General features: G+C 34.2%; 1 protein-coding gene and 1 non-coding gene across 3 annotated transcripts; one reads left to right on the top strand and one right to left on the bottom strand.

Moving 5' to 3' along the window:
* Positions 1-11124: 11124 nt before the first annotated feature.
* LOC127132311 (sodium/hydrogen exchanger 1) lies at positions 11125-14841 on the top strand. Of its 2 annotated transcripts, XM_051061229.1 has the most exons (14): positions 11125-11598; positions 11692-11810; positions 11925-12022; positions 12166-12225; positions 12323-12369; positions 12470-12664; positions 12914-12960; positions 13057-13123; positions 13211-13311; positions 13394-13495; positions 13745-13883; positions 13976-14038; positions 14127-14210; positions 14290-14841. In XM_051061229.1, exons 1-14 carry the CDS (start codon positions 11443-11445, stop codon positions 14620-14622), a joined length of 1611 nt encoding a protein of 536 aa, XP_050917186.1. In that variant the 5' UTR covers positions 11125-11442; the 3' UTR covers positions 14623-14841. The 2 variants fall into 2 exon arrangements, with proteins under 2 accessions (XP_050917186.1, XP_050917184.1); XM_051061227.1 differs by having other exon boundaries at positions 13057-13311.
* Positions 14842-17387: 2546 nt separating this feature from the next.
* LOC127132879 (U1 spliceosomal RNA) lies at positions 17388-17548 on the bottom strand. Its single transcript, XR_007806885.1, has one exon. It is a non-coding gene; the product is annotated as a U1 spliceosomal RNA (small nuclear RNA).
* Positions 17549-19341: the final 1793 nt, after the last annotated feature.

Consider the following 19341-nt stretch of genomic DNA (forward strand, 5'->3'; position numbering starts at 1 on the left):
CACCTATGTTATTCTTATTTTATGTTATGAATGATAATTTTATTTTTTTAAAATACAACTTTATGGTTTTCTACTTTTGTTTCTGTTTGAGTATGCTACGGAGATGCATCTACGAACAAGTTACGAAGATGCATCTACGAACAAGTTATGGAGATTTATCTCCGGATCAAAAAAAGTTACGCTCCTAGGGCGTGACTCAAAATTGGTCTAGGGTGTGTGTGTGTTTGGGGTGCGCCGAAGATGCATCTCCGAAATCTGGGAGGATTTTTATATTTTTACATGATGCTCTAGTAATATATAGATACTGGGCTAAGGCCCAATAAGATTTTATTTACAAATTAATAATGTTTTTTTGGTATTTTTATTTAAAAATCATAAAATATAGGAAAAATTACACCAGAGGTCCTTTAAGCTATTTTTGTTGGTGCAAAGGTAGAATATATGATGAATGGAAATATTCTTATTCAGAGAATGATGGCTACAAAAAGGATTAAAAGTTACAATGATTGACACCCTATTTATAAGCCTCTAACAAACTTAAATATGAATCAAATCTAATATTTAAATCTAATATCTAACAAACTTAAATATGAATCAAATCTAATATTTAAATCTAATATCTAACAAACTTAAATATGAATTAAATCTAATAAAATCTAATACCATCCCTTAATTCATATTCCATCAAAACTTGTAACACCAATTCCATCCCTTAATATGAGAAATTGGTCAGTCTTGATAGCTTTCGTCAGAACATCTGCCAACTGCTTCTGAGTGCTGCAGTGTACAACTTCTAACACTCCCCTCTGAACTTGATGTCTCAGAAAATGATACTTGGTCTCAATGTGCTTGCTTCTCCCATGCAACACTGGGTTTCTGGCAAGATTGATTGCAGACTTGTTGTCAATCATCAGCTTCAGAGGTTTGTTTACTTTAATCTTCAGATCCTGCAATAGATTCAGAATCCACACAGCTTGGCATGCAGTAACAGCACCTGCAATATATTCAGCTTCACAAGTTGACAACGCCACAACAGGTTGCTTCTTGGAACACCAAGAAATGGGACCTCCCAGAAATTTGAATAAGTACCCAGACGTACTTCTTCTGTCAACTCTGTCTCCACACCAATCAGAATCTGAATAACTCAGAAGTTCTGACTCATCCTTTCTTCCAGAAGGAAATAATACTCCATACTTCAGAGTTCCCTTGATATACCTCAGAATCCTGACTGCAGCTTGGTAATGGGACCACTTAGGTTTACTCATGAACCTACTAACCATCCCAACTGAATAGCAAATATCAGGTCTGGTATTGCACAAATACCTCAGAGAACCAACCAACTGTTTGAAGGTTGTAGCGTCCACATCCTTTCCATCAGAGTCAGAATCCAGTTTCTGATTTGTATCAGAAGGTGTGACAGCAATCTTACAATTCTCCAGTTCAAATCTCTTCAGAAGTTCTAATTCATACTTGAGCTGATGCAAAATAATACCTTTCTCAGAGTATCTGAATTCCATCCCTAGAAAGTATGTCATTTTGCCTAGATCAGTCATTTCGAATTCATTCATCAGAACTTTCTTGAACTTGACTATCTCCTGTTCAGAACTTCCAGTCAGCAGTATATCATCAACATATAAGCATACCAGAGTCATATTTCCTTCAGAAGTATGCTGAACATAGACACCGTACTCCATCTCACATTTCTGAAAGCCTTGCTTCTTGAAAAAAGAATCAATCTTCTTATTCCAAGCTCTGGGCGCTTGTTTCAATCCATATAGAGCTTTGTATAATCTGTACACCATCCCTTCCTGATTCTTTTTCACAAATCCAGGAGGTTGTGACACGTAAACTTCTTCTTCTAATGGACCGTTCAGAAATGCAGATTTTACATCTAAATGCATCAGAGGCCAATTCCTGTTAGCAGCTATTGCAATCACCATTCTGATTGTTTCATGTCTTGCTACAGGTGCAAACACTTCAGAGTAATCCAGCCCAGGTTTCTGTAGAAATCCTCTGGCTACCAACCTTGCTTTATGTTTGCCAATTGAACCATCTGGCTTTAACTTCTGCTTGAAAACCCATCTGACGCTGATGGCTTTCTTGTCTTTTGGAAGTTCAGTCAGCTTCCAAGTCTTGTTCCTCTCTATAGCATCAAGTTCTTCTTTCATGGCCTTCAGCCAGAGCTTCTGCTTAAGAGCCTCTTCTGTACTTATGAGTTTAGAGTCTACTAACATGGCACACTGAATAACTTCTCCTTCAGAGTCTACTTCAGTGTCTTGCAGCATGTCAAATTCTGCATATCTTCTGGGGATGTTTCTGACTCTTTGTGGTCTCTGAACTTGTTCAGAGTCTTCAACTTCAGAGTTTCTACCTTCAGATGGTTGACTTCCTCCAGAGCTTTGACCATCTTCAGGGTCTGGCATATTTCCAAAGTCTGAATTGCCACCAGAATCTGGATTACCATCAGAGTCAGGATCATCAGAGTCTGAAACATCAGAGTCTGCAACATCAGAGTCTGGAACATCAGAGTCTGGAACATCAGATTCTGGATCACTATCAGAGTCAGAATCAACGTCAGAATTTACTCCAACCTCAGAAATTCTGAACTCTGACCTTTCTTCAGAAGTTCTAACATCAGAATCAGATTGAGACTTATCCCAATTCCAAACTTCTGATTCCTTCACAATCACATCTCTGCTGAATTCAATTTTATTGGTTTCTGGACAATAGAGCTTGTATGCACCTGTACTGTGGTACCCTATCAGAATCATCACTTTGCTTCTATCATCCAGCTTCTGTCTTCTGGCTTCTGGAACATGTTTATAGCAAACAGAACCAAACACCTTCAGATGACTAACACTTTGCTTATCTCCAGTCCACTTCTGTATTGGAACTATTTCCTTCAACTTCTTCGTAGGACATCGGTTGAGTACATACGTTGCAGTGGCAACAGCTTCTCCCCAGAGCTTCTGAGGAAGTTTCTTCTCCTTTAGCATGCTTCTCACCATATCAAGCAAAGTGCGGTTTCTTCTTTCAGCAAGACCATTGTGTTGAGGGGTATAAGGAGCAGTAACCTCATGCTCAATTCCATTCTCCTCACAGAATTTCTGGAATTCTTTGGAGTTATACTCACCTCCACCGTCAGTTCTAAGAATCTTCAACTTCTGACCACTCTGATTCTCAGCCTTCATTCTGAACTTCTTGAATTCATCAAACACCTCGTGTTTAAACTTAATAAGGGATACCCATGTCATTCTTGTGAATTCATCAACAAATAACACGAAGTATTTATTCCCTCCAATCGATGCTACTGGAAATGGACCACACACATCAGAATGTACAACTCCCAAGGCATGTTTTGCTCTTGGAGCAGTTTCTGACGCAAATGGCAATCGTGGTTGTTTTCCTTCCATGCAAACTTTGCATGACTTTTCAGGCTTCTTAATTGCAGGAATTCCATGTACCAACTTCTTTGAATTCAGATGTTTTAAGCTTCTGAAATTCAAATGACCAAATCTTCTGTGCCACAGCTCACTCTCCTTCTCAGCACTTGTTGCACTAAGACATTCTGAGTCTGCAGTTCTGACATTCACCTTGAATGTTCTATTCCTTCCCTGTTCTGACTCCATAATCAACTTCTGATTGCAGTCATACAACTTCAGAAGATTGTCTTTCATGGTAACTGAAAAACCTTTCTCAATTAATTGTCCCACACTCATCAGATTGCTTCTGATGCCAGGTACATACCACACGTTCTGAATCAATGCTGTTTTCCCATTGTTCAGAGTCACTCTGACATTTCCCATACCTTCTGCATTAAGATATTTGTCATCAGCACATCTGATCTTTGTCCTCTTTTCAGAGTCAAAGTCAACCAGCCATTTCTTGTTTCCAGTAAGATGATTTGAACAACCAGTGTCCATATACCACCAGTCTATCAGATCCATATCATCAGATTCAGAGGCCATCAATAGCACAGATTCGTCATCAGAACTTCTGGCTATATTTGCTTCTTCTGATTTTCTCTCCTTGTTTGACCAACAGTCTCTAGCAAAGTGACCAAACTTCTTACAACAGTAACATTGGATCTTCTTCTTGTCATACTTCTCTTTTCCCTTCTGAGCATTCTTTTGTCTATCAGAGGTTGAGCTTTCTGACTTCTGACCACCATCAGATCTTCTCCTGGCTTCTGACTGCTTCTGATACCTCCTATCAGAAGTTGCTTTCAGAGCCTGCTGCTCTACTTCCCTTTCAGAAGTTCTCTCAGTCAAACGCAACTCTTGCGCTTCTAGACTGCTCTGCAGCTCTTCAATTCTCATGGTGCTCAGATCTTTGGAATGTTCTATTGCTACCACAATGTAATCAAATTGACAGGTAAGGGATCTCAATACCTTCTCCATGATTGTTTCTTCAGAAAGAGTTTCTCCACACGCTTTCATCTCATTAGTGATCAGAATCACTCTGGAGATGTATTCAGAAACTTTCTCATTATTCTTCATGTTGAGATTCTCATATTGCTTTCTCAAGGACTGAAGCTTCACCTTCTTCACTGATGCGTCACCACCATAACATCTAACCAGTGTGTCCCACGCAGCCTTTGCTGTCGTTGAATCTGCAATCTTCTCAAACACATTTACATCAACACATTGATGAATGAAGAACAATGCTTTCTGATCCTTCTTCCTTACTTCCTTCTGCGCGTTTTTCTGTTCATCCGTCGCATCTGCTGCTACCGGAACATAACCATCAGTGACAAGATCTAGAACATCTTGAGCACCGAACAGTACACGCATTTGGATCATCCAACGATTCCAGTTTTTACCGTCAAATACTGGAAGTTTGGTGTTCATGTTGCCGTTTCCGTTCATCTTTCTACCTTGCACAGTACACTCAGATTTCTCACACAGTGTTTCCCAACCCACAGAATTAAAATTCTGATCAGATTTTGTTCAAGATTCAACACGAATCTAAGAATCAAAACCAAACACACAAGACCTCACGTTCACTCGTGTTTCCCGTGTTTCCCAATGAATCCGAACCGGAGCTCTAGATACCAATTGTTGGTGCAAAGGTAGAATATATGATGAATGGAAATATTCTTATTCAGAGAATGATGGCTACAAAAAGGATTAAAAGTTACAATGATTGACACCCTATTTATAAGCCTCTAACAAACTTAAATATGAATCAAATCTAATATTTAAATCTAATATCTAACAAACTTAAATATGAATCAAATCTAATATTTAAATCTAATATCTAACAAACTTAAATATGAATTAAATCTAATAAAATCTAATAATTTTTATGTAACGAATTGGTCTTTAAGTTTTTTTTAACAACTTGGTTCTTTAAGTTACCAAACGTGTGTATCATTATCCTTTTCTAACCGAGTGAATGTGCTAATTGTGGATGCAATTAAATTGAGTGGTATGAAAATGATGAAGTGCAATCATAAATACAACAGTCACACATTTCTAAATGTTCAAAATGTGGAAAAAAAGAATGTAGAAATCACCCTAAATGACCAAATTATTAAAAAAAAAAAATTATAGAACCAACTTGTTAAAAAAATAACTTAAAAGATCTATGGTATAAGTTTGCATAAAATATATTTAATGATATCGGTGGTTTAAAAAATATCATAAAATTTTGTATTTTTATTAAAAAAAATCATAATTTTTTTTGTTTTTATTTTATTTTTTATAAAATGATACTGGTGCTTGGATCATAAATTGTGTTTTCATTCAAAATATCATAAGATATATTTGTTGGATTCAAATTTTTTATAAAATAGAGATCCAAAAAATGCTTGACACTCTATAATTGGACTTGTGGTTAAAACAATATATTTATCATAATTTTTAAATTTTTGTGTAAGTTTTAATTTTTTTACTATTAATTTAATTAAAAATAATATTTATTTTTATTTTTATGTATCTTCTTGAAACCACATATCCGAACCACGCAAGTCTATTTTCCACCATCTTGTCTAATGTAGGTTCTACCCCAACATCCTCTCTAATATTTTCATTTATAATTCTATCATATCTAGTCTTATCACACATCCAACACAATATCATCATATCTATTATACTAACTTTATTCTCGTGTTGAGTCTTAATCTCCTAATATTGTGTCACGTACAACATCGTTGGTCTTACCGTATTCCAATGAAAAAATTTCCTTCAGCTTGAGTGGTACCTTTACGTCACATAAAATCCCTGAAACTCTCGTCCATTTCAACCATCCAACTTGAATTTGGTGGTTTACATCCCTTTCTATTTCTCAATCATTTTGTATTATAGGCCCAATATTTTCAAACAGTGTGACTTGAGGGATGATATGGGTCTCCAACTTTCATCTCTAGGTAAAATGCTAATTCTTTTGTTGAACTTACATTTCATATACTTTGTCTTACTTCTGTTTAGGCGAAAACCATGTGTTTTTAAATCTCGTCTCCAAGTCACAAACTTCTCATTTAAATCCTTATTCGACTTTCCAAGTAAGACTATATCATCTATAAAAAACATGTATCTCAATCCTAGCTCTTAAATGTATTCCGCAAATACAAGCAAAATTGAGGTAAAAAATGTATGAGCTTAGAGTTAAACCTTGATGCAAAACTCTCAAAGATAGAAGCCAAAAATATATTTAATACTAAAAAAAGTTATGCAGCTAATTTTTTAAAAAAAATTGTCTAAATTGGTTACCACTAATTTTCTAACCATATACAACTAATTTTCAAAAAAAAAATTGTGCAAAATTAAACAAATTAAAATCATTTCTTTAAAAATTTATTTAAATACATTTGTTTTGTACTGGAACTAGAAATAGTTGAAGTAGGTGGTGCGGAATCCTGAGCTGGTGGTGTTGATCTCTGATACAACGATGCGGGGTGGACCTGCATAGTTAGTACTCCAACATCCAAGTCAGTTCAAGATATGGTTGTAGCAAAAAATGGAGATCAAAAAGTGTACCTTGCTTTCAGTGTAACATGACTTTTATACCTTGGGTCAAGTGGAATGGATTTGAATTGATTTAGACCTTAATCATTTGGGCCTTTGGCCAACCCAGAACATTTGCATTGGGTTGATGATGCCAATGTTGATGATATGCAAGTTGAGTACCACCGTCAGTGTGCATTGAGGTGTTACCTCTTACTCTTGGTTGACACGTCTATTTTTGTGGATAAAAATGCAACCTATGTCGATGTGGTCTACCTGAAAAGCTTCATTGACTAGATGACGATTCATGAGTACAATTAAGGGCCCTCCTGTTTGGTCTACATGTACTCAACGTTGGGCGAGTGTTGTCTTTCGAAGATAAATCAGATGACAGAAAGCTGCACATTGCTTACAACAATTTACCGTTACTAATATTTTCATAATTATTTTGATACATTTGTTATTAATATTTTATTTGAACCATTTTCATGGATCATCTCCCAATTACCTCTCATTATCGGGTGGGAACCTGTGCCTACCTACACTGAGGATTGACCACGTGCTGCCGCTTTTGTGCATACAGAGGGAATAATGCGATCAAGCTATTCAGGGTGTATCTTGACCATAATGTAGTTGATGACATTTCCTTTTTCCCTTTCGGTGGTCACCGCCAGATGCGTCCTCTTGAACTCATTTCGTTATACTTCAGATGGCTGGAATATGGGGCAGGTATGTTGTATCAGTATCTTCCAGAGAAAGTGATGTGTCAGTTTGGGTATCTACATATTAGTCTGAGACTCCCCTCAGAGGCTCTTTCACCGTCTATAAGGTATCACACCCTATCATGACACCAGACGCTCCCTAAAAGACCAATTTGGCCTTCTAGTTGGGAGGTACTTGAGGCTAGGAATGACCACATCCAAGACGTGAGCAGCGATGTGCCGTCTCTAAGAGGGGGTGAATTAGATTTATTGTACTTTTCTTGATTTAAAGCGTTAGCATTGATTTTTTTATTTTTCAGAGTTGATATGAAAATAAATATGCTGAAAAATAATTGCAAAAAGTAAAAGAGACAACCATATATCCTGGTTCCCCTCAAAATCCGAGAGTACATTCAGTCAGTCCCCTTACGGAATAAGAAATTTTCCGCTATGTCAGATTTTTGTATGAGTCTTCCACCAAGATCTATCCTACAATCTTCTAACATAAGCAAGACAAGAGAAAAAGAAAACAATCATTTCTTTTTCACTCTCTTATTTCCAAAAATCCTGGACAACAAGATATACACAAATATAAGTTTGTAACATAAGTTATATTTTTTGAATAAATTATGTATTAATTGATCTTCTCTTTGTATTGATCACAGTCTAAACATATACACCTAAATGCTTAGAATAATATAAATGAAACTTTAATGAATATGTATGAAAGTTCATGCAAAAAGTTTCATATTTAAAAGTTTAGAAACTTGTTTGGATTATGAGATGTGAAAGTTGTATATCAAAGAATCTCTTTTGAAATATCAAAGTTTTATGTCTAAGAGTTTCTATTTCAAAACTGAAATCAAAGGTGTATATACATGCAATATATCCTTTTGAAAAAGTGTATATTCATGAAACACTTCCATGTTTGATGTATGAAAGTTACAAAATGTTGGAATCAGATTTTTCATGAAAAAGTGTCACTGCTTCAGTGGTAACCGGTTAACATAATAAGCGTAACCGATTACAGTTGAAGCGATATGTAAAATTTGAAATTCTTGAACGTGTAAATGGTTACCATAAATGGTGTAACGGTTACACCTGATACTTTTTTAAAAACTAATGTATTTTTACGTTAATGTAACATGTGGAAGCTGTGACCGTTTTAAAGTGTTGTTATGGCGGGTTCAAATGCCACAATTTACCAAAAACAGAATGTTTGAAGTAATCTTCTAAAAGATAAGTTCCACATAATGTTAAAATGAATGCATGCACAAGATTAAATGATCATGATAATTTGGAGCAATTAAGATATATATACTTGATTTGTAAAGAATACTCAATCATCTTGATTCTTTCATTGACTTTCCAAAACTTATGATCATTTGAACTTGATTGCTCTACTCTTCAAGCTTTGACTTCTTTTTTTGATACGTTTGTCTTCGTCAAAACTATAATCAAGGACAAGAAGAACTCTTCTTCACACGTTTTTCGCTGTATTGTGAATATGGCAAGATCGGACATGGATACATTACTTTTCAAGGAAGATAATCCTCAGTTCGCCCTCGTAGAAGGCGTTATTGTAGAGGTTCGGAATGCGTGGAACTACAGGCGAATAAGCTAGGGGGTTAGACATACGCAGTCGTTTATGTTTGGTTGTATTTTATTTTTTTGCATTTTCGGACAAATGTTATGTATGGTCTTGACTTTTAAATTTACTTTAATTAATGTATGAATTTTTAATTTTATTTTACTTTAATATAAATTAGGCTAAAAAAATACAATGTTAAGATAATGTCGCTGCCTTGAAATCAATAGGGGGATTTTCGGAGAGGTATATTTGAAATATCCATTATGTGTAATTAACACACTTCTAATACCTTTTAAATGACTTCAGGTGATATTTTGAATATGCACCTCCAAAAACATCCTGGAAAATTTATAAAGATGCATCTCCGGACCCGATTTTGACAAAAAATGGGTGTCTGACTGAATTACGAAGGTTGTTGTGAATTAAAGTGTTTTCAGAGATGCATCTCCGAACATAAAGGATATTTTTGAATTTCCAAAAGTATGTGGCGCACATCTAAGAGTGGAAAAAGTATTCCCCTAATAGAATGATATATTATATGGCACACAAAAAATTGATGACAAAAATATGAGGGAAGTTTTAATATTCTACGAATATGTATCTACGGACAAATTACAGAGATATATCTTCGAATAAAAAAATTACACTTCTAGAGCGTGACTCAGAATTGGCACAGGATGTGTGTGTTTGGGTGCATCCAAATAAAAAAAAACTACAATAATTTTTAATTTTTGTGATTAGTTTTTAAATTTTTTATTATTAATTTAATTAAAAATAATATTTATTTTTATTTGTATGTATCTTCTTGAAATCATAGAATTGTATAAACAAAGATGGAGGAAAAAATCTTCTATAACAAAAATCCGAGACGCAGAAGAAAAATCTCTCTGTAATGAAAATTGGAGACGGATATAGAGAATAGATAAATCTCTCTGTAATGAAAATTTGAGACGGATATAGAGAATAGATTTGAGGGCAAAACAATAAGAAAAATTGATTGTTAGTTTGTTTAATAGTGAATGACGTTAGACTTAATATGGATGATCGGAGTTCGATTCTATACAATTGCGATCAAAAAGAGATTGACATAGTTGATAGGATGACTCGGTCCAATTGATCAAATACTGAGTTTAAAAAACAAAAGAAAAATGAGGATGAAGAATTATTTCCTCCCCATCCTGCCTAATTACAATAAATAGTGTGCCGAATATATGTTAGTAAGGTATTGAGAAACCCACGTTGGTTATTGGTTAGCCATGCTTAATTCATTTTCTTCTCATGTCAACTCGTCAATAAATCATACTAGTACTATTTTTTGGATCTCTATTGTAGTTTATTTATTAAATTATAAATTTTTTTCTTTTACCTTTATAAATCTGTCTTTCAATTTTTAAAATTTAAAAATAATGAAATTTCTTTAGTAATTTAGTTTTACAAAATTATGTTCTATTTATAAATGTTAAAAACAAAAAATTAAAATAAATTTTAAAGATTTTAATTTTTGTTATTTTTAAAAAATATTAATTTATAATTATAACCAATTTTTATTTATATTAACAAATAAATATTATTCTGAATAATCTAATTTTAAATTAGCATCTTTCAATCATTTAATTCAACTAGCTTGAGCTACTTCACCTACCACTAATTTTGGTATTAACTTTTTTTTAGCCGTTAATCATGTGACATGCCCATATATCAGTTTAGAACAATATAATTGTTTTAAAATGAATCTCGTTTTAACAAAAAAAAAATATTTTAAAATAATTCTCATTCTCATTTTATATACAAATGATTGTTATGTTTTTTTAAGTTTTAAAATATAATTGGAAAAGCATGGTGATCCAAGAGCTATAATAATAGGTATAAATGTAAGAGGCTTTCACTTTCTATTTCGTTCGTGATTCCCGCGTTACACGCTTCTTTACTTTTCAACCATTTTTCTCCGATTTTTCTTCTCTTCCTCTTCCTCTTCTCTCTTTTAACAAAAATCTCAAAACTCCATTAACGTTCCACTCACAATTTTATTCACGTCCATTCACCTTCCGTTACGTTATTTTTGTTTTTGTATGTTGGTATGAAAATGTGTTGTTGTTGCTATTGAATGGTACCTCAAGAGAAGATACATGGAATTGGCTTTGTAAAGTGTGCATTTGATTGCACAGATTAATTATACTGGTTTTTGTCATTCAAGGTTCAGAAAATGTCTTCTGAATTTCTTCGAATGTTAAACACTTCGGATTATTCATCCGTAATATCTATGAACATATTTGTCGCATTGCTATGCGGTTGTATAGTACTTGGTCATCTTCTCGAGGATAATCGCTGGGTTAACGAATCTATCACAGCTCTTCTGATAGTAAGTCTATCGCTTCACGGTTCAACCGATTGAAAATATTCGATTTGGTTCGTAAAGTGGTGACTGAATTTGATTTTGATTTGTTTTGATCAGGGTCTTTGCACTGGCGAGGTTATTTTGTTGATAAGTCGCGGAAAAAGCTCGCATCTTCTTGTTTTCAGCGAAGATCTTTTTTTCATATACCTTCTACCTCCCATCATATTCAATGCCGGGTAAATTTTGTTTTGCAACATGTTTTTATCTGTGTTTGTTTCATTGTTTGATTAAGAGTAGATTGAAAGAACTCATATTCTGTTAATTAGAGTTTATGATTTGGACTATTTCAGGTTTCAGGTGAAAAAGAAACGGTTTTTTGTTAATTTCATGACAATTATGATGTTTGGTGCTGTTGGTACATTGATAAGTTGTAGCATCATAAGTTTTGGTATGTTTTTTCTCTTTAAATTGATCCTAACCTTTATCAATTTATCGAGAAAACTCGGGTAGTTACTTTAAGAAAACTATCCTTATCCTTGTTGAGAAGAGTCTAATTCTGATCTGAGTTAATTTTTTGAAGCATTGTTTCAGGTGTATTACAAATTTTTAAGAGATTGGGTTTCCGCGAACTCGATCTAGGAGATGCTATAGGTAATTGGGGCAATATTTAGCAATTTATCTATACATTTAGCAACTTGTGTCAACTGTCTAATTCGGTTTGTGACTCACTTTTGAAATGAAATTTCAGCAATTGGAGCGATATTTGCCGCGACAGATTCAGTGTGCACATTGCAGGTTTGTAACAATAATTTGTGTCTCTTTGTCTTCCAAAGCAAGTATAAGGTGTCAATGCTAAGTACTGAAATTTGAAATGATGGTGATGATGATGATGCAGGTGTTAAACCAGGATGAGACACCTTTACTATACAGCCTTGTATTTGGCGAGGGCGTTGTGAATGATGCTACTTCGGTGGTGCTTTTCAACGCAATCAAAAGTTTTGATCTTGAACGATTCGACCATGGACTTGTCTTGCAATTTTTCGGCAACTTCTTGTATTTGTTTATAGCAAGCACCATGCTTGGAGTTTTGGTAACTAACTATCTTGCTCTCTATCTGATTCTCATGTACACATCACAATCTATCTTTTTTATATAGATAAACGTTAGTAAGTTAGTGAGTTACGTTTAAGTCTCAGAGACTCTTAAATAGTACTTGTTCGATGTCCCTCAGTTCACCAAACGGGCTAATGGCTTGGGACATAAACACGAGCTATATATATCAATACGAGCATCGATATGTGCGTGTGACTCGGGTGTAATGTGTTTTCGTGCTTTGCAGGGTGGTCTACTTAGTGCTTACATTATCAAAAAGCTCTATTTTGGAAGGTATGTATTCTATTGGTTTATGACCGAGTTGGTAATTTTATTAAGAATTTAGTACAATTTTTTTCGGAAGTTGAACGAGTTTGTCACTCGTTGTAGGCACTCAACTGATCGCGAGGTTGCTCTCATGATGTTAATGGCATACCTTACCTATATACTAGCTGAAGTAAGCTCTAAAGAACTTAAGAAATATTTTCGAACTTTACATATTTCGTCTAATTTAGTTTCTTACATAAATCTACATGTTCTGCAGTTATGGTATCTGAGTGGCATTCTCACTGTATTCTTCTGTGGAATTGTAATGTCTCATTATACATGGCATAATGTGACTGAGAGCTCAAGAATCACTACCAAGTATACATCTTCTAAACTCTTGAAGTTATATTTGGATCTATTCGGAGTAGCAAAGTAACCCTATTTGTCTTTACTTTTACAGACATTCATTTGCAACCTTGTCATTTGTTGCCGAGACGTTTCTCTTCCTTTACGTTGGTATGGATGCCTTGGACATGGAAAAATGGAGATTTGTTAGTGATAGGTATGTCACATGTTCTCTTTTAAAACTTGTTAATATTAACGAAATACCGTTGAAACCCCAAAGGTTGATCTGTTGGTGAAGGCTTGAGTCCTGAGAGTGTGTTCCTCTCAAGATCTCAGGTTTGAATCCTGCTAGGTGCTAACAATCTCTGTGTTGGGTCAGTACATACAGAGTTTTGCTCCCAAAACCGAATACCAAGCTTTCTAAAATAAAAACGAAAGACTGTTGAATATTCTTATGTCATTGCAGACCTGGAACATCTGTTGTTGTGAGTTCAGTATTATTAGCCCTAGTCCTCATTGGAAGAGCAGCATTTGTTTTTCCCTTATCATTCTTATCCAACTTGACAAAAAAATCAGCAAATGAGAAAATAAGCTTTAGGCAACAGGTATGGCTATATTTCTCTCAGCAAGTACTCTTTTTTTTAGATTTCTTGAGCTACAAGTTATCATCACAAGCTCTCCGTTTTTATTGTTTTAGGTGATTATTTGGTGGGCTGGTCTTATGAGAGGCGCCGTTTCAATGGCACTTGCCTATAATCAGGTAGAAGCTTAACTGAATGATTATAATTTATAATTTATAACATTAGCGTTTATCATATAAGTACTTATGTATAATCTATGAAATGCAGTTTACTATGTCGGGGCATACTCAACTTCGATTCAACGCCATCATGATCACAAGTACCATCACTGTCGTGCTTGTCAGTACAATGGTAAGTCAGTGTTCATTTTTCTGTCATATTGAGGTTGTCTTGTTATTACTTGTAACACAATTTAATAAAAAAAATTCAGGTGTTTGGCATGATGACCAAGCCACTGATAAGGTTTTTGCTTCCACTCGGTCCCGTTCCAAAACGGAAAAGCAGCAGGGTGAATCTCGAAGGCACTTCACCGAAATCAGTCACAGTGCCATTCCTTGGAGATAATCAAGGTTCTGAAGTTGAGATTGATAGCAATGATTTTCACCGTCCAAGCAGCATTCGTGATTTACTCACCACTCCAACATACACTGTTCATCGGTTATGGCGTAAGTTTGATGATACAATAATGCGCCCGGTTTTTGGTGGTAGGGGTTTTGTTCCTGTTCGTCCTACTACGCAGAATGAAAATGATCAACCGCAGTGACAATGAGAAGAAATTAGGCTAAGAAACATGTAATTTGTAATGTAGAATGAGGGGAAAATCATGAGATCAAGCAGAATGTATTTATGTAAGAACCACAGTTAGTTAGTTAGTTAGGTATAGTTCTATGGGTAGTGACAAGTTGTTTGCCATAGGTTTATGTATTTAACCGCAGGTTGTATTTTATTTTGGCATTGATAAAAAGTTGATTCACTAAGTTAATCCCCATAATATGTAACATAACATTTCATTTATAAAATAAAAAACTGTTCTTGTATAATTTTGTTATAACCTAAAAGAGCCACCTACTGGGAGTTAAGCCGTCCGAACCAACACTCATGGTCCACTCATTCTTTGGACGTGGACCATGAGCCGTCCGAACCAACACTCATTGTTTGAATAGATCAATCCCCTGAAATTTGTTTTATGTATGGAGACTTACATTTGGAGTTCTTGGACATGGAAATTGTCGTGTCAGGTCTGTTGCTTGTGGAACATGGCATACAACTGCAATCATTGCCGAATGTTTTAAGTACAATACTTCTTTTACTAGTAAGCTGTTTACATGGGGTGATGGAGATGAAGGGAGACTAGAACATTCCGATAATGGAAACAAGCTGGTACCGACATGTGTTTTGCAGCTTGTCGACTACGACTTCGTTCAAGTATCTTGTGGAAAGTTTTTACAATGGGAAGTTCAAAATTTGGACAATTGGGAAATCCACATGTTAAGGATAGAGCAGTTATGGTTGTAGGAATGCTTAAACAAGAGTATGTTCAAAAGAGATATCGTGTGGTTCATATCATGTTGCTGTTTTGACATCTTCAGGGAGTGTCTACACATGGGGCAAAGGTGAAAATGGACAACTCGGGCTAGGCGATACCCAAAACCGATACATGCCTTCTTTTGTTGAGGCATTAGACAGGCAGGTAGATACAATAAATTGTGGTCCAAGTTTCACAGTTGCAATATGTTTACATAAAGCTATTTCAATTAGTGACCAATCAAGTTGTAGTGGATGTAGGTTACCATTTGGATTCACAAGGAAGAAACACAACTCTTATAACCACTCAATGTAGAATCGACAGATACAACAAAGTCTGATAAGTTACTCAGAAGAAGTTCATTTGTGTTATATTCCGTATCCTTTACTAACTGAAATTTCATTTGTGTTATATTCTGAATGTGTTTGCTTATTAAGTGCTATATCATTTCATTAATTCAGATAGCTTTGGAGACTTGAAAAGCAACGTGAACTCCAAAACCATGAAATACAAAAATGTCAACATAAAATTGACAAGAGTTGGTCTGTAGAAAAAAAAAGGCCGCTGCTAAATGCAAAGCAGCAAAAGAGTTCATAAAAGCTTTGGCATTAAGGATAAGTTCTTTATTGTTGTTATTTTTGTTTTTGTATAAGCCTCTATTTGGATAAACAACTTAATAAAATTCTTATAGCATAAATTGAGGCTGAATTGGTAGAACAGTACGAGAATGGTGTTTTCATAATGTTGACAACCTTGCCGAGTGGAGAAAAAGTACTTAAGTGCGTGAGATTTAGGTAACAATTTTCCAAAGTGCGCAAGAAAAGTTATTTGTGTTGAGCAAAGTGCAAAATATTGATATGGGAATAAGTAAGCAAATGACAGTATTCGCTAAATCATGTGCAGAACAGTCAATTAAGCTATGACTTTGATGCAACTCAAGTACTTTGAACTACAACTAAGCATTCATTGGAGGAAAAACTTTGAACTAGGACAAGTGAAAATTTTTGAAGACACACATACTTTGATTTTGACCAAATTGCTCAAACTAAAAAACATTGCAATGGATTCAACCTAACTAAGTGTAAGGGATAGCTCAAGATACAATACTACAATTAAAGATCAAAATCAATTTACAAACAAATCGATAAAATCAAATTACAAATAAATGATAATTCTGAAATATCTCAAATACGAATCATCAAAATACAAAGAAATACTTCACTGCAATCAACAAAGCAATTTCAACATGTAGCAAAGAAAACTACATGAGTGAATTTAAGAAGGACGCGATAAGGGAGTTTAAGATGATCATCTCTTTTTTTTTTGGCATTGAGTTTCAAAGAACTGGTAAAGGCATGCAAATGCACCAGATGAGATATGCTAGTTAAATTCTCAAGATTTGAGATGGAGCATTGCAATCCTACACTGATACTTGTTGAACAAAGACTTCAATTGTCAAAGAATGCAGAAGAAGAATGTGAAGTTGACTCCACTCAAATATAAGGTCGGACCTTACATATATGGTTACAATGACTCAAACTGGTCAGTGACATAGATGGCATGAAATCCTTAGCAAATTATATATTTTCATCAAGTGTCTAGAGTGTAGAGTGTAAATGACATGTATAAGAGGAAATCCATTGCAAATTACATTCATTTTTAATTAGAGAAGTAATAATCTCTTGGTGTTTAAGAAAAGAAAAAGTAGTAAAACCATTTTAAAAGTAGATTCAATAGCAGCAGCACTTAGTGTGTGATATTAACTAAGATGCATTAGATTATTCAGAGGCTTTATTATTGCGTTGGAATTCTATTACAAACTTGATCTTCCACGCCACTTGTTTAGAAGTTCCATTGAAAGCCAAATAAAAATTACAGAGAACAACGATCGAAAGAAATATGCATTCCCATTTTCATTAAGAATACAATAAACATTGCTAATAAGTTAATTAATCAGGATACATTTCATCAGAAGCATAGTCTGAAATTTGAACTTGTATTGGGTGGGGGCCGCGCGAACGCAGGCCCCCTCAGCAACAAATTATGATGTAGGCTCCACCACTTGGGTAGACCTTAGGAAAGCACCCCTCCTAAGTGCAATGGAGGTCACAATCCTAGGCCATGGGCCTTCAGGATCACCCATCGACCCCATCCAGGTAAGTATGTTGCAACGTTGCATATCACTTCTTATTTATAACCTTCTATCACATTTCATTCCTCCAATACAGCCGATGTGGGACTAAATTGCTGCTTACAATATTTTAACAATGCACTAGTCACTATCCCTTGAACCTTTTATTCAGAGCTGCAGGAGTCTAGCCCAGCTTTTTCTTCTTAAAGCACATGTTTTATTATGATAGATTAATCAATCATCTGTAGTTGGAATCCATTGTTATAGGCACTACCTTTCAACAGATAAAATACTTGATCATCCATATCAATAAATCTTGCCATACAAGATGTTCCAATTTCAAAGACAACAAACAGGTCATACTATGTTTTCTTCTCTTACACATTCTCAACACTTTCTTTACACTTTCCATCAAATAATTACTATGCAAATAAACTGAATTACCATTAATTAGTAGTTTACAGATTCAACAGCTTATCTTTTCTCACTTGGTGAGATCCAAAGAATATATATAAATGCTAGTATTTGATATCTACAAGCTGATGCCATTTCCTAGCTTACTATCTGCTTATCTTTGATGTTAATTAATATGCTTCAACTATTTCATCATCTTTTTTTCCAATTTATTTACTACAACTGTGACTCATTGCTTGTGGATATGATGCTGTGTGTTAGCTCTTATTTAACTTCAAACTTCCATTATGATTATTAATGCAGGAAATCCAACTATATAAATGCAGACACATTCCTCATAAATTGATTAAACACATTTCTTGTAGTTAGTTCTACACCACTTCATCCTTCTCTTCAATTTATGCCCAAATTTACTTCTTAACCAAGTAACTTCCTTCTTAACCATGTAATCTTGCTAGCTAAGTAACAAAACTTGGTGACCAAGTTATCTTGGTGGCCAAGTAAACTAACTTAGTGGCTAATTTTAATCTTACTTCTTGATTAAGATTGCTTCACGATAGGTGGTTAATAATATTAACTAACACATATGTTCGGTATTTTCAACCTATCTTATAATTTAACTTTATAATTCTCACACTGTAGTGATTGAATCAATAATTTTAAATTTGTAACCACTGGTATCATATTCGCAACTGGTGAGATGGTATGTTATGATCGATGAATTCAATACTCATTCATTCATTTTAGATATCGATTCAATTTTAAATCATTGCATAAAGTTAGAAAACTAAAAGAGATTTTCACCTTTTAATGAAGAATTATAAATTATATTTTTTCATGCTAACTTGTTTTTAATCTTGAAGTTTCGATTTTCAGATTTAAATCTTAAAGATACTATATTTGTTCATTAATTTAAGATTCAAATATAAAAAATAAAAAAATAAAACTCTCAAATATTCCTAATTAAAACTTCAAGAAAAAGTAATTTTGAAGACATGGAGAATAGAGATCTAAAGTTTTTTCTTTAAACCAAGAAGAATAACAATTGTTCTTTAAAAAGAAAAGAAGTAAGAGAAAGGGTTTTTTTTCCTTGGTGAATAACATAAGACAAAGTTGGAGAATGGAGATGAATAAAGAGAGAAGATAGAAATATTTTTTAGTTGAGTTAGATTGGAATTATTGATAATTAGAATGAAAAATAGATTGGACTAAAATTAAACTTTATCAAACTTGAATATGTTCTCTTAAAAATATCAAAATTTTATAGTAACATGTTATAGATTTACTTTTAAATTTGATTCAGACTTTTTTGTCTAATTAATTTATTAGTCTATTTAAAAATTTGTTTATTTGTGAAAATGTTATTTTTGACCTATTTTCATAAATTTTTAAAATGACTAAATTTTATTTTT

This window comes from Lathyrus oleraceus, chromosome 3, assembly GCF_024323335.1.
Source record: "Lathyrus oleraceus cultivar Zhongwan6 chromosome 3, CAAS_Psat_ZW6_1.0, whole genome shotgun sequence".
Classification (NCBI taxonomy): domain Eukaryota; kingdom Viridiplantae; phylum Streptophyta; class Magnoliopsida; order Fabales; family Fabaceae; genus Lathyrus; species Lathyrus oleraceus.

Excerpts from the sequence above, each read along its gene's own strand:
- LOC127132311 (XM_051061227.1), top strand. The coding sequence starts at position 11,443 with ATGTCTTCTGAATTTCTTCGAATGTTAAACACTTCGGATTATTCATCC. Across the intron at positions 12,023-12,165 it reads TTGTAGCATCATAAGTTTTG|GTGTATTACAAATTTTTAAG; the intron begins GTATGTTTTTTC and ends GCATTGTTTCAG. Across the intron at positions 13,312-13,393 it reads AGCTCAAGAATCACTACCAA|ACATTCATTTGCAACCTTGT; the intron begins GTATACATCTTC and ends TTACTTTTACAG.